Source organism: Drosophila busckii, chromosome X (genome assembly GCF_011750605.1).
Source record: "Drosophila busckii strain San Diego stock center, stock number 13000-0081.31 chromosome X, ASM1175060v1, whole genome shotgun sequence".
NCBI lineage: Eukaryota > Metazoa > Arthropoda > Insecta > Diptera > Drosophilidae > Drosophila > Drosophila busckii.
In genome coordinates this window covers 8,712,836-8,726,718 of record NC_046608.1, presented here as the reverse complement: position 1 = coordinate 8,726,718, position 13,883 = coordinate 8,712,836, and the positions used below count along the sequence as shown (strand labels likewise).

The window sequence follows — 13,883 nt, the reverse complement described above, 5'->3', positions numbered from 1 at the left end:
GGTCTATTTGCTACATATAAATTTTTAAATAACATAGTGTTTTGAAATAAGAATATCGGTACATTAAATCGGTCTAGCTGTCTTAGCAGTGATAACATAACACAAAATTAACAGCCGATGACAAACGTTCGATGACGATTGGTTGGTTGGTCAAGTGGTTGTAGCTTGATATTAAGCTGAATTGCATAATTTTACTAAATTAACAATAAACTGTAAGTGAAAAACATGCGAAATATTTTTCTCAAATTAGCTAAAACAACTGACATGTTGTATAAGGAATTGATTAGCTGCGCTGATTCGTTCACAAAAGCGTTCAACTGAACTTGTTCTGAGCGAAACATAACAGCTGTAAACAACATCCCTGTTTCTTTCTTTTTGATATCCGGTTCAAGCAATTGGTTCGTTTCGCGATTTTCTCTTTAAATAATTTTTGCTAAATATAATATTTCTAAACAATAAACATATAAACGTATAAATCAAACGAGTGCCATACATATGTGACTTGAATGAAATTCAATTTGTTTTTGATAAAGTGCTCAAATGGCTTCGATGCAAGAGAATTTTTTTTTGTTTTTGTTGTGTGTTTTTTGTATTGGTGTTAATGAAATGCTGTGTTTAATTTTACAGTCATGGCACCCAGAAAGGCTAAAGTGCAAAAGGAGGAAGTCCAGGTCCAGTTGGGTCCTCAAGTACGTGATGGCGAGAATGTTTTTGGCGTTGCCCACATCTATGCCAGTTTTAACGATACTTTCGTGCACGTCACTGACTTGTCCGGACGTGAAACCATCGCTCGCGTCACTGGTGGCATGAAGGTGAAGGCTGATCGTGATGAAGCTTCCCCCTACGCCGCTATGTTGGCTGCACAGGTGAGCGAAAGAGAGATTGATCTAAAAGTGAACCATATTTAATACAAATCTCTTTGTGGTCGCATTTTTTGTGGCTTTTTAGGATGTTGCTGAGCGTTGTAAGGTTCTTGGCATCACCGCCTTGCACATCAAATTGCGCGCCACTGGTGGCAACAAGACCAAGACCCCTGGACCTGGCGCCCAGTCGGCTCTTCGTGCTCTGGCTCGTTCATCCATGAAGATTGGTCGCATTGAGGATGTTACTCCTATCCCATCGGATTCTACCCGCAGGAAGGGCGGTCGTCGTGGTCGTCGTCTGTAAAGCGCTCATAATTTTATATTGTTTTTGTTGTGCATATGAACGAAAAAATATATAAAAGGCGCTAATGTTTACATAAAATAAAATATATGTAGTGTAATAAACAAAATTAACGATGACTGTAATAATCAGTTCATAGTCCCGGGGGAGGCAGTATAGGATTTTTAAATTTGAGCGCGTAGAAATTATTACTAAGCAAACGATCAAATAACGAGCTTTATGATACAACCGATAGGTTTTGGTAAATGCTCAATATTTATTTAAATATTAAATGGAAACAAATTCAACTTAAAATATATTTTACAAATGTTTATAAAATTTACAATTCAATTTATAAATAATTTAAATATACGACGCCTACACAGGATGACACTGTGTGGATGCTTGGATGACACGCTGTTGTAGCCCTGTTGCTATTTGCTCGATTGCTAATGTATTGCAGCGCTGTACTACTTAGCTCTGATGGTCTCGAAATTGAGCTGTGCTCTTGATATCGATAAGAACTAACCTACACATTTAGAGTGTCATCCTCACATACAAAAGCAAACGCAAACGAAATCGACAAAGTAAAACACCAGTAAATTATGGGAGCTCATGGTCTTGTTAAGCTACGCGTCAGATTCATGACGACGTTGAACAGCTGCCAGTTGGAGGATATTTGGCAAGAGGGTATGGTGCTGCCGAAGTAATCATTGTTGCACAACTGGCTGTTCAGATGGATGATCTTGCACATGTCGATCATGGACATGCAGGAGTTGACAATGGCATATCCTTGGGCACCTGCGTGCCACAAGTGTCAATGGCGTCCAGATATTTAGTGCAGGCGTTTAGTAGCTTAGCGACCTTCCTGGCGATGCCTTCTTCAGCACCTTGCGCACACAGCCAATGAAGCTGTAGCTCTCAAAGTCCAACCAGCTCCGCCTTCAACTGCTGCAGTACTTCTGCTTCTCCACATTCCTGCTGGCTTGCTGCTTAAACCAATTAATTAAGTAAGTTTGTTTACTGATCCAATACATCTTACGCTCGAGCTGACAGACAGCTGCCCGATAGCAGCACCAAGAGTATTGCATTCTAAATTACGGTTCTCTGTATTTATATTGAACGATCGGTCGACTGCTTAGCTTATTAGTTTATTTTCTATATGATTATACAAATTTATTTATCTAATCGAATGTTTTATTTTACAGCTTACTGTACAATGCGCTTATCCCTTAAGGGAACGCAGGACATACACGAAACCTGGCTACCGCAGTTGGATCTACATTCTGGAGAGTTACCGGAGTTAACTAAGGACTACAACATTAGCATCATCTGTTCTAACAACAACATTTATGTGATAACATTTATGTTTGCTATATGTAATGTTTTAAATTTTAGCTGCAAGGCTTAGCTGCTAATTTGCAGTAGTATTAAGAAAAAGCTTTGACAATAAATAAACAATTATTATACACGACAATCAAACTGCACACCAGGATTTCCAGGATTCCACAAAAAAAAATGTAGAGCAAGTTGCAAGTTTATTTTTGTTTACATTTTGTATAGAAAATTACTATTGAAAACGGTCGTTGCTTAGCTCCAACACCTTCGTTATCCTTCTAATCCAAAAAGGACATGCATTTTCGTGATCCTGGGCATCGAATCTATCGAACTGCATACCAGGATTGCACAAAAAAAATTCTTGAAAAAATTTGCAGTCGCAAAAAGTGGCCCAAAAACACAAAATGTGTTATTTACAACTACAAGGATGTTATTTGGTGTCCAGGTAGTGCTCCTTGTAAGCTTTTAGAATATACCACTCAAAGGATGAAAGTCCTTACAGGAGCTGAGAAAATGGCCAATTTCCGTATACTGAAAATAGGCTATAACTTCCGAATCCTTGCAAGGATCAGGACGAAATTAGTGTCAAACAATTTCATTTGGAAAGCACTATCGTCCTGCAAAAGGACATCCGTATTGTCCTTGTAGTTTTGGAGAAATTGGGCATTTTGTGTTTGTTGGCAACTTCCCTCGCGCCTGAGGCTTGAAAAATTTCTAAGTTGATGGACAATTAGATGAGTCTATACTTTTTTGATGCCAATCGATAGAGTCTCGTCCTGCGAGTGCCGGGAACTTAGAATTTTAAAAATGCGGCCTGATCCTGCCGAGATATGGGTACCTTTTTTCAGGGGATTATCGGCGCTTGTCAGCTCTTAAAAGTATGCAATGGATTTTAACGTTGGGTGCAATGTTATTGTACATGGTCTGGTTGTTGTCTCTGCTAATTCTAACAGCTGAAAAGTATGCAACACTTTTTTGCATTTCAATAGTTTGTGCAGAAAGTGCTGCATACCACCAAAGGGCTGCCAAGCACTGGCAATCCTCTAGAGAAAAGGTGCCATATCTAGGCAGGATCAGGTCGTATTTCCAAAATTTTTGGTTTGCGACACTGACAGGACGAAACTCTATCGATCTGCATCAAATCTGCAAATTTTTTCAAAAAATTTTTTTGTGCAATCCGGGATATCCTGGTATGCAGTTCGATAGATTCGATGCCCAGGATCACGAAAATGCATGTCCTTTTTGGATTAGAAGGATAACGAAGGTGTTGGAGCTAAGCAACGACCGTTTTCAATAGTAATTTTCTATACAAAATGTAAACAAAAATAAACTTGCAACTTGCTCTACATTTTTTTTTGTGGAATCCTGGAAATCCTGGTGTGCAGTTTGATTGTCGTGTATAATAATTGTTTATTTATTGTCAAAGCTTTTTCTTAATACTACTGCAAATTAGCAGCTAAGCCTTGCAGCTAAAATTTAAAACATTACATATAGCAAACATAAATGTTATCACATAAATGTTGTTGTTAGAACAGATGATGCTAATGTTGTAGTCCTTAGTTAACTCCGGTAACTCTCCAGAATGTAGATCCAACTGCGGTAGCCAGGTTTCGTGTATGTCCTGCGTTCCCTTAAGGGATAAGCGCATTGTACAGTAAGCTGTAAAATAAAACATTTGATTAGAAAAAAAAATTTGTATAAACATAGAAAATAATATACCTTGGCTCCGCCGTTAACACCAAACATGATGTCAGCCTGGAGATCAAGCGAAGAATCACACTTGCCAATAGATGTTACTTTGGGCTAAGTAAGCAAGAGTGTAGCAGAGCCCTCTCTCGACAGGCAAAAATAAAACTCTACAAGACGCTCGTTCTTTGCATTGCGCAGAAGCATGAGTGATGTCGCAGACGGATGCAGCCGCTCTTGGAGTGTTTGAGAGGAAAAATTCTTCCGCAAGATCTTCGGTCCCGTTCGTGTTGGGGACGACTTTCGCATTCGTATGAACATCGAGCTGTACGGCGACATCGTCAGCTCGAGCGTAAGTTGTCTATAGTATTTGATCAGTCAAGAAACTTACTTAGCAGATCCGCACGAATGTGGAGAGGCAGAAGCTTGACGACAGCCTAGAGTACTGCAGCAGTTGAAGACGCAGCTGGATGCACTTTGAGAGCTACAGCTTCATTGGCTGTGTGCGCAAGGCGCTGAGGAAGGAATCGCCAGGAAGGTCACTGGGCTACTAAACGCCTGCACCAAATATGTGGACGCCATTGACGCTTGTAGCACGCAGGTGCCCAAGGATGTGCTCGCCATTGTCAACTCCTGCAAGTCCATGCAATGATCACTATGAGAAGGCCACAGACTCTGGCAAGAAGTGCAGCTGGCAGCTAAAAAAGATTCAATCCAGATATTTTATGTTAGCGTTGAAAGCAAAATTGAAATAAATAAATAAAATGAAGCACAATTATAATTGCAATGCAAATAGTAAACAAACCAGAACATTTATTGTGAAATATCAATATTTGATAAGCTCTAACTTATTTAAATTTAACAAAAAACACGAATAATTTGAAAGTTGTAAAATCGTAAATGAAATGTTGCCAATTTGTTTTTAACATAAATACATATATTACCCGCTAGATCTTTAAGGCGACTATGTCGGCAAGGGTTTGCAAAAACAATTGGACGTCGATGAGGCTATCCTCATAGGTTAGCTTAAAATACATTCTCAAACTGTGATGTTCTGGTAAACTTCATTTCATAAATATCTTTAAAAAAAATACAAAGACGAGAAAGCTTCAGAATCGCATAAATTTTGACAAAGTGAAAAGCAACGTTGCAGCGCTGCTTTTTGTTTAATCGATAGCTTGTTGCTGTGCGATTAATCGTTGTAGACAGCCCTGACAGACAGCTTATTTCAGAGCAACTCTGCGCTAATATTATTGAAAATCAATTTGAATTTATTAAAAAGTGAACTATAATGCAAATAAATGATCCAGCGGCGAGTGTTTTGGTTATAGACATGACGCAGGAGCTGCATGAATCGCGGGATGCCAAGCTCCAGAAAGTGTGGAAGCTTCAAGTGATCTTGGGAGCATCACACCAGCTAGGCTTGTGGACTCTGGTAGATGTGATACGTCTGGAAATTGACAAGGAATTGCAAGGACCGCAGAAGCAGCAACTATGGCGAGACTTTAAGCCTATTGCTGAACTGGGTGACTAGCTACGCCCAATGCTGAAGCTCAGCTCATTATTAAACAACATGAGCAGGAACATGGTGAATGACCAATGTCACTGTCGAGCAATCGCAGTCGAAAGTGCGATCTAGTGAATTCAACTGGTTCCTAATCACAATTAATAACTAAAGCGAAACTTATATTTTCTAGATCAGATGCGGATCAGTTTAAAGGCGTATTGATGAAACTGCTGAGCTGCATCATCAACATATCAATTCTAAATATATTACATTTTGCAATGGCAGTTGCTGTATTAATTAATATAAGTATAAATTTTGTATATTTAAAGAAAAGTGTAAAGCTAAGAACAAAATACTTGTAATTGTTAAGCTCAAACGAGAAAGTTAGCAGCATATAAATTGAATACAATAAGCATAATTTATTAAACAATTGTAAGCAGTTTAAAGTGTTGCTCAGCTAACAATTTAATTGCATATTGAAGACAAAGTATTGATTATTGATTGTGAAAAGTATAAGTTAACAACGAAAGATATAGTAGACTGGTCGCGATTTGAAAGCTGAGCAAAATTAAAAAACTATGCAAAATGCTAAAAGCAATTTGTTTTATATATAGATATATAGCATAAGAATAAAAATATGTACATGTATGAATATAGTAAATGCTATGGACTCAGCTATTGATATGTTGATATATATAATTATGTTAATCTTACGTTAAAGTCCTATGTTATCAAATGATGTATAATTTATAGTAATCAACAGCAGCACCAATCAGTCGCTCAGTTCCAAACCAACAGACTATATAATAGAAAATAGCTTATCGCTTAAATGTGTAAGCATGGGCGGTACATTTGTGGGCAGGTACTGTGTTTCGGGAGCCCGCCTGGACCAGTGCTTTGGGCTGACCACCTCCAGGGCAGGACTGACTAACATAAGCTGTCGAGCGAGGACTGCGAAAGATTTGGCGCGAAGCTGACTGTCCACGTTATTAATTATTGTAACTTTGACTGTACGGCGGATAGTTCAAAAAGCAGTTTCCATCAAGAGCACTTGCGGCCAATTGCGCGTGTGCACAATGAGCGTGTGAATAAGTCTACGAGAGTATGAATAGCTCTAACTACGATTGTGTGTGTGTGTGTGTGTGTGTGTGTACAGTGGGTGTTTTTTGTTCATTTGGCTTTGAAGTGTATTCAAATTCAACTAATCATCTTGCTGGCCAGCAGCGGCAGCAATAAATCTAATTTATATACAAAAGCATGACTACTCGATGGTTGCTGGAGAGTGTAGAACGCAGAATAGAAGACCAAGGAGTTCAATAAACGACCCCAATAGCTGCGCAACTTGCTCTGCAGCACTTCAGAGAGTTAGCCGGATGTGAAGCGAGAGAGAGAGTGAAGTGAAGTGAAGTGAGGCAGTTAAATCAATGTCAAATGGCTTTGGCTGCAGATGACTTCATCGACACGTAACCAATCTTTAAGCCTTTTAGCGCATGGCTCAGACTTATAGGGCCAACTAAAAAATGGAAGCTGCTGCTGCTGCTGGTGCTGCTGCTGTTGGGCTCGAGCCAAAACAATGACGGCCAATTACTTACGATAATAGCTAACCAGTTCTCGATTTTAAAGCATTTCGTCAGTCAGACGTATCAAAGTTGCTCAACTAGAGCTACCAAAGTCATAAAAATAACAATAAACAATGAACAAGCAAGCAAGACAACATTGTTTTTTGTCATGGTCATTGAGCACGTTGCTCTTAATACGACGTGAGGGGGGTGGGGCGAGTGTGGGCTTGAAGTTGGTCGCGAGACATTTGTTGACATAATGTCTTAAAATTTATTAGTTCTTACTTTGTCATGTCATTACAGCCTAACTAACAAGCTACCCCCCACCCGCCCACTGAACTGATAACAGCAGTTTTAAGCTCATTCAATCATCGTATTCATATATTAATAATATTCAGAGACAGATTCGGGAGGAGGGGGGTTTAATCACATTGCCAGTTCATTCCGTTTATGTTTTGAGTCCTTGCCGAGAGAGAGAGAGAGAGAGAGAGTTGCATTTCAATTGTGTGCCTTGGGTTTACTTCTCGCCGCCAACGGCCATGGTGGCCAGGAAGAAGAACGCCGACCAGCTTATATAGGTTATGGGCTGGCCACTGCCCTCGGACACTTCCGATTCGCAGAACTCGGCGCCGTATTTGGCCATGAAGGCCAGGAAGGCCATGCCGCCCAGCAGCCAGCTGCTCTCGTTCACCGCCAGGTAGCAGAGCGAGGTGATGTTGCCCAATATGGTCATCAGCTTGATGGTGTCGTACGCCTCGCTGACCTCCTCGCCGCTGTTCTTGCAGAGAGCCACCAGACAGGAGATCGCCAGCGGCACTATGAACAGCCCATGGCCCAGTCCAATGTTGTTGCTCTCGCCGCCAAAGAAGAGCTCCACATTGACCAGCGGCAGCGGCACAATCTCCATCAGCGCCGTCGTCATGTCCTTGCACTTCTTTGCGTTCTCATCGCTCGTCAGGCAATCGATGAGCCCCACCAGGCCATGGCAGAGCCCAATGACGCAGGCAGAGAAGGCGTACGGATGTGCCACGCCCACTGTATAGCAGCCGTAGCCGGTGGCGCCACAGAGCAGCAGGTTGAGCACACTGTTGATCGCAACGTTGTCCGACATTGTTAAGCGTTAATTTTGAGATCGAGAATTGGAATATATACGTTTCGTTTAACTAAGAGAGACAGTCACAAACTAAACAGAGACAAAGCGAAAGTTGTGTGAAAGAGAAAGATATAGAGAGTGTGTAGCGCGTAATTGAAATTAGTGCAAACTAAAAGTAAATTTGTTTTTTGGGCTTTGACGAATATTTGAATTTTACAATATTTTGTTTGTCTCTCAATATGTGTCGACCGAATTGTTGAACGTGCTGTGTGCGTATGAGAAAATGTTTCAATATTAAGCGCAAAGGTTACTGCGAGCCACACAAATTGCCACAGAGCCCAAGGCCTATTACAATTAATATATACTAAAGCTAAAGCAGCGAGTTTAGATTGAAATTGAGTCACAATTGTGTTTTAGTCAGCGACATCAATTCCGCAATATTTTAGCTATTTATATATGAATTTGAATATGAAATTCTAAGCTCTTAAGCCATAGCTGTGTACATTTCAAAAAAGTGCTGCAAAACTTTGCATTTTCATAATTTTCCAACACTTCTTTTGTTTAGTCTACAAATTTGGCGCATACAAATTGCAGCAAATAGTTTATGCTAATTAACTAATTGTTTCAAAATAAAATAAAAGCAGTTAATATTACTGCTGTAATTTATGCTTTCAACTTTGGAGGTTGTTTTTTTCTTGCGTTTGCCTACACTACTTTTAAGTGTTAAAGCTTAAAATATGTTCGAATTGAATTTATAAAAAATTCACTTAATGCTGATAAATAAATAAATTGAGGTATGTATAAGCAAATTAGTTTTGGCTTGCACAAAATGGCTGCCTGTATAAAATAGTCGCTCTCACTCACACTTGCATGCTCTAGCTGTTGCTGTCTCTGTCTACGTTTATGCTTGTAATTGAATATTTTAGAGGTTATGTTTTTTAGCACATGTTCAATTTGGTATAAATAAATGTTAAATAACAGCTGCTCAACTGTTAAAGCTACAAGTATTATCGAATTTGCTTTGCTTTATCGATCGTTTGAATTTATTGCAGCCCTAGTTTGATTTTGTTACTGCAATATGCAAACATAATGTCTAGTAGTTGGATTTCCAGTGATTCAACTAGCTTAGCTAGTGATTGTTCAACTGAAACGGAAACGGAGACGGAAACGGAGACTGAAACGGAGACTGAAACGGAGTTCGAGACTGAAACGGAGTACGAGACTGAAACGGACACAAGCGTTTCGCTTATATCCGATGACTTATCGGATGACTCTGCGCACATGGAGCCGCTGCTGGTGACAGATGCGCTGCTGCTGGTGCCGCTGAACTGGCTGCTGGACTTTCAGCAGACTGGCTCGTACCCGGAGGAGCTGCACGCGCGTGTCAATGCGCTGCTCAGACAGCAAGCGGCACAGCTGTTGGTCACTCGACAGTCGGAGCAGGAGCTGTGGCAAAGTCTGCTTGCGGATACGCGCCAAGTGCTGGAGGCCAGCGAGCAGCAGCTGGAGGCGGAGGCGGAGGCGGAGGAGCTGCCTGAGCTGAATGACTCGCCAGCGCAGCAGCTGGAAATGTGGTTGGATCACATGAGTGCGCGTCATCAGTTTGCTGCGCCGCTCAAGCTGCTAACGCGCCAACAAATATTTGCAGCCGAGCAGGAGCCGACAGCAGCCCCAGAGCTGCAGCTACTGGCGCCACATTTTGCCATGCGCCGCTGGTTCCCACAAAGCAATCCAGAGCTTGCTGCAGATCGCAACGTAACGCTGGCCAAGTATATGAAGGAGCTGCAGCCGGAGCTATATGCAGGTGAGTAAGCGAGCAAGCCAAGCAATCCCCACTGGCCCCCACTTCTCGTTTAGATCCCACGCAGCTGCTGCTGCTCTGTCTGTCCAGGCAGTGGTTTGCCAATCTGGAGCTGTGTGTGGGCAACACGCTGCTGCATGTGGATCGCTACATCTTCAACTATCATGCCAAGCTGCTGGCCAAGAATCCCTCGAGCATGGTGGAGCTGCCTGGCAACTTTGTCTGCAGCTGGCAGCTGCGCGAGCTCTATCAATGGATGCTCAATGGACGCCACAAGCTGCTCACGGATCAGCACTACTTGCCGCTGCTGGCGCAGGTCAAGTTCCTGCAAATGCCGCATTTGATTGACGCCTTTTGGTTTTGCTTGTGCCAGCGCCGCTCGTCGCTGTTTCATGAAATTGGCGCCTTTCGCGGCTGCCAAATCTCGCAGTCGCTCCAATGTGGCAACTTCTGGGCGTGCTTCTATTCGCGGCTGCGTCGCTGCTTTCTGCCGCTTGTGGCCAGCAGCGAGTTCCTGCAGCTGCCGCCCAACGAGCTGCAGCTGCTGCTCAGCTCGGACTTTGTCTGCGTCAATGGCGAGGACGAAATCTTCTTTGCTCTGCTGCGCTGGCTCGAGCACGAGTGGCCCAAGCGCGCGCGCCACCTGCCGCAGCTGCTGCCCACACTGCGTCTGCCGTTCATGTCGCCCTGGCTGCAGCGCTCCATACTCGTCACACCCGAGCACTGGCTCATCGCGTATCTGGGCCAGACGTCGCTGCTGCAGCAGCTGCTCTGGACCAACTCGCTGCTGATGCAGCGCAATCTGCTGCTGCCGCAGCCGCTGCTGCCAATGGAACGCAACTGGATCTACTGCCCCCAGGTGCCGCATCATCACTCGCTGCACTGTCCCGAGCATCGGCCACTCACCTATGCCACCTTCAAATTGTTTCTCGCCCAGCTGCAGCAGCACGCGCAGCTCTTCATGTCCAGTCTGCGGCACGTGCCGCAAAAGCTGCGCCACAGCTACAACTGCTGCAGCTCCAAGCGCTACAGGCCACGCCCAGTGCGCCCTTTTTTCTATGAAATGCGCCTAAGCTAAATAGTCACAGGTCAAATATAAAATGTATTGAACGTAAACTTCTTAGCAAGCTAAACCGCTAAATATTTGTTGCAGCTTTTAATTAATTAAGTTTTATAACTTTGGATTAAGCCAAAATATCAATTAGCTTTATCTGTATTATTTGTTTTGCATTTTTTAAGATTTTTTGTCTTTTAAATTTTATTCCAAATAGTTTGAATCAGCTAGTTATGCATTTTTGAAGTTTCTCTTGTATTTTTCCAAATAATTTGAATCAGCTCAGTTCTGAGTTATCGTTCAGTCCAGTATTTGTTTAAATTGTAATTAGTTTTAATATTAAGTTTTATATTTATTACTGTATCTGAGATTTTTCTTGTATTTTTTAATTTATATTCCAAATAATTTGAATCAGCTCAGTTATGAGTTTGAAATAAATATCGCTTGAAATGCATTCGTTGTTATCGAATTATATCGATATATTTGAGTCTGCAGTTAATTGTCGAATGCGAGAACGAGAAGACGCTCTGCTTGCCAAAGAGCGACAGAGACGGCAATAGGTTTGACAAATTTCCACTGCTGGGCAGCACTGAAGTCGGTCACGGGATTGAGCAAAGCGCGCAGAACTTTCCGAGCAGCGTTACTTGGAGTATTTATGAACCTAAATTAAATTTACTGTTTGGGCTTCGATAGTTCGATCAATTTAATTAAAACAAAAAGAAAGTTAAACACAAAATAATTTAGTAGAGTTTGTCGCTTGTTCGTTGTTGTTTGGTTTTTTTTTTAGGGGGTTTTTAGCTTATTAGCAGTGTATAGGGACAATCTGGCACACTGACCACCAGTTGCTGACGCACATCCTCTGCATCCTGCGTGGGCGTCAGCGTCTCCGTAGCTACTGCTGCTACTGCTGCTTCCTGCTCATCTCGTCCTGCAAATTGACGCGATGCTTGTGTCGAGGGCGTGGCTGGGGGCGCATACTGACGCACATTCTCCTCGGTGTAGTCGACAATGTGGCGCCGGCTCTTGTGTAGATATTGGCGCTGGCGCATATAGATCTTGAGGATGCCCTTGAGAGCGATGAAGGTGAAGCCGCCGAGAAGCGTGCGCTGGAGCGGACTGGCGGCCTTCTTGCTGTACAGCAGATTGCCGACGAGCATGGAAATGCTGGGCAGCAATATGGCGCCACAGAAGATGCGGGCAAAGTCCGCCGGTCGTCGGCACCAGCGGCTGGAGAGATAACAATGCGGCGGCCGGGCGGGCGGGCTTGGGCCTGCGAGCTGAAGAGCCAATTGATGAGCGGCAGCTTGCGCGCAATGTTGTGGCGATTGTGCCAGAGACGCAGCAGCGCCTCCTCCCAGCGTATGAGGCGGCTTAGGATGAGGCCGACGGGTATGAAGGGCAGGCCGACGAGCAGAAAGAACGGATCGCCGCGCTCGATCAGCTCCATGCCGCGCTGCTGGCCAAGCACCTGGAGCACCGTTATGCCACCAAAAGTCACCGCCGTCCAGTAGATGGAGCCGAGAAAGGCGCTGGCGGCAACAAACGGACTGCACTGCCGTATCACATCCTGCGCCCGCTCCAGCAGCATAGTGAACGCACCTGCCTGCGGGAATATGATGAGGTACTCCACCCGGCATTGCATGCAAGTGACTTTCATGCGGGAATTGCCGTTCTGCTTCTCATCGATCCAGCGATAGAGGCAACTCTCGTGCACCCACTTGGTGCTGCCGCGGCACTGGCACGGATGTCGCCAGACGGCCAAACGGTTCTCCGACTCCGTGGCAAAGCAGATCCAGCAGGTGCGCTCCGATTCGCGGTGACCACTTGTGGCCTCGGCCATGACTCCTCAACTCCGAAATGTAACAAACTATTGATTCTCATAAAAATATGTGCACACACATATGCACATGTATATGTAGATGTATTGAAATGTAAATGTGAAACACACACACGTGTATGCTCAGTTGCGACAAATGAGAAAAAAAACGTAACACAAAACGTAACGTAACAAGTCGTCGCGCAACGTAACGCGGCAGGCTGAGACTAAATTTTCACTTTTCAAAAGCATAAACTTATAAAGGGGCGTGGCTATATACATATATAAAATTAATAACGTAACGCAATAGGCTGAGACTAAATTTTCATTTCTCAGCAAGCAAAATTCAAATTAATGAATTAAGAATTAAAGCAAAGTTTATAGCATTAATATAAATAGTTGTGTGGCTATCTACACACACACACACACACATATGCACATGTATATGTAAATTTAAGTGTAGACAAATAAACGTTACGTAAGCCAAACGCAACGTAACGCGCCAGGACTTCAACGTTTAGCGTCACTTTAGCAACAAAACAAAATCAAAGCTAGTTTATAATTTATAGTTAAGATCGATTTGTTGCGCTATTTATATAAATGAACTAAAAGCTATGAATTTAAAACCAAGTCTTAGCTTCAGATTTCAATTCAAACTTCAATTTAATAAAATCATAGCAAGCTGCTATTTGATATATTAAATAAAATTTTAAATTGAAGCGCATTTATGGCTGTAATTTTTATAATGCTAGTCATTTCATAATATACAATTGATATATGCAACTAACTAATTAAATTATGAATTTGATTCAAACATTTTGCTTAGCAAAGTTATGCACCACTTGCTGCGAAATATGAAACTTTGCTAAGCTGCAACTTGGCAAAG

At 42.6% G+C, this 13,883-nt stretch overlaps 4 protein-coding genes across 4 annotated transcripts; 2 read left to right on the top strand and 2 right to left on the bottom strand.

Annotated features, from left to right (window-relative positions):
- The first annotated feature begins 322 nt into the window (after positions 1-322).
- On the top strand, positions 323-1,243 carry LOC108605866 (40S ribosomal protein S14a). The gene is made up of 3 exons (XM_017995677.2): positions 323-398; positions 628-866; positions 949-1,243. The coding sequence occupies exons 2-3, from the start codon at positions 630-632 to the stop codon at positions 1,165-1,167; spliced, it is 456 nt and encodes a 151-aa protein (XP_017851166.1). The 5' UTR covers positions 323-398; positions 628-629; the 3' UTR covers positions 1,168-1,243.
- A 6,342-nt stretch (positions 1,244-7,585) lies between these two features.
- Positions 7,586-8,595, bottom strand: LOC108607080. The gene has a single exon (XM_017997702.1). It carries the CDS (start codon positions 8,342-8,344, stop codon positions 7,751-7,753), a length of 594 nt encoding a protein of 197 aa, XP_017853191.1. The 5' UTR covers positions 8,345-8,595; the 3' UTR covers positions 7,586-7,750.
- Positions 8,596-9,373: 778 nt separating this feature from the next.
- Positions 9,374-11,258, top strand: LOC108607078. Its single transcript, XM_017997700.1, has 2 exons — positions 9,374-10,130; positions 10,184-11,258. The coding sequence occupies exons 1-2, from the start codon at positions 9,416-9,418 to the stop codon at positions 11,203-11,205; spliced, it is 1,737 nt and encodes a 578-aa protein (XP_017853189.1). The 5' UTR covers positions 9,374-9,415; the 3' UTR covers positions 11,206-11,258.
- Positions 11,259-11,975: 717 nt separating this feature from the next.
- On the bottom strand, positions 11,976-13,021 carry LOC108607079 (E3 ubiquitin-protein ligase MARCH5). Its single transcript, XM_033294395.1, has 2 exons — positions 12,520-13,021; positions 11,976-12,451 (listed from the first exon to the last, which is right to left on the bottom strand). The coding sequence occupies exons 1-2, from the start codon at positions 13,019-13,021 to the stop codon at positions 11,976-11,978; spliced, it is 978 nt and encodes a 325-aa protein (XP_033150286.1).
- Between the last annotated feature and the right edge of the window lie 862 nt (positions 13,022-13,883).

Coding starts and splice junctions, on each gene's coding strand:
- LOC108605866 (XM_017995677.2), top strand. CDS start 630: ATGGCACCCAGAAAGGCTAAAGTGCAAAAGGAGGAAGTCCAGGTCCAG. Junction 867..948: donor CCGCTATGTTGGCTGCACAG/GTGAGCGAAAGA, acceptor GTGGCTTTTTAG/GATGTTGCTGAGCGTTGTAA.
- LOC108607080 (XM_017997702.1), bottom strand. CDS start 8,344: ATGTCGGACAACGTTGCGATCAACAGTGTGCTCAACCTGCTGCTCTGT.
- LOC108607078 (XM_017997700.1), top strand. CDS start 9,416: ATGTCTAGTAGTTGGATTTCCAGTGATTCAACTAGCTTAGCTAGTGAT. Junction 10,131..10,183: donor GCAGCCGGAGCTATATGCAG/GTGAGTAAGCGA, acceptor CTTCTCGTTTAG/ATCCCACGCAGCTGCTGCTG.
- LOC108607079 (XM_033294395.1), bottom strand. CDS start 13,021: ATGGCCGAGGCCACAAGTGGTCACCGCGAATCGGAGCGCACCTGCTGG. Junction 12,452..12,519: donor CTGGGAGGAGGCGCTGCTGC/GTCTCTGGCACA, acceptor TTCAGCTCGCAG/GCCCAAGCCCGCCCGCCCGG.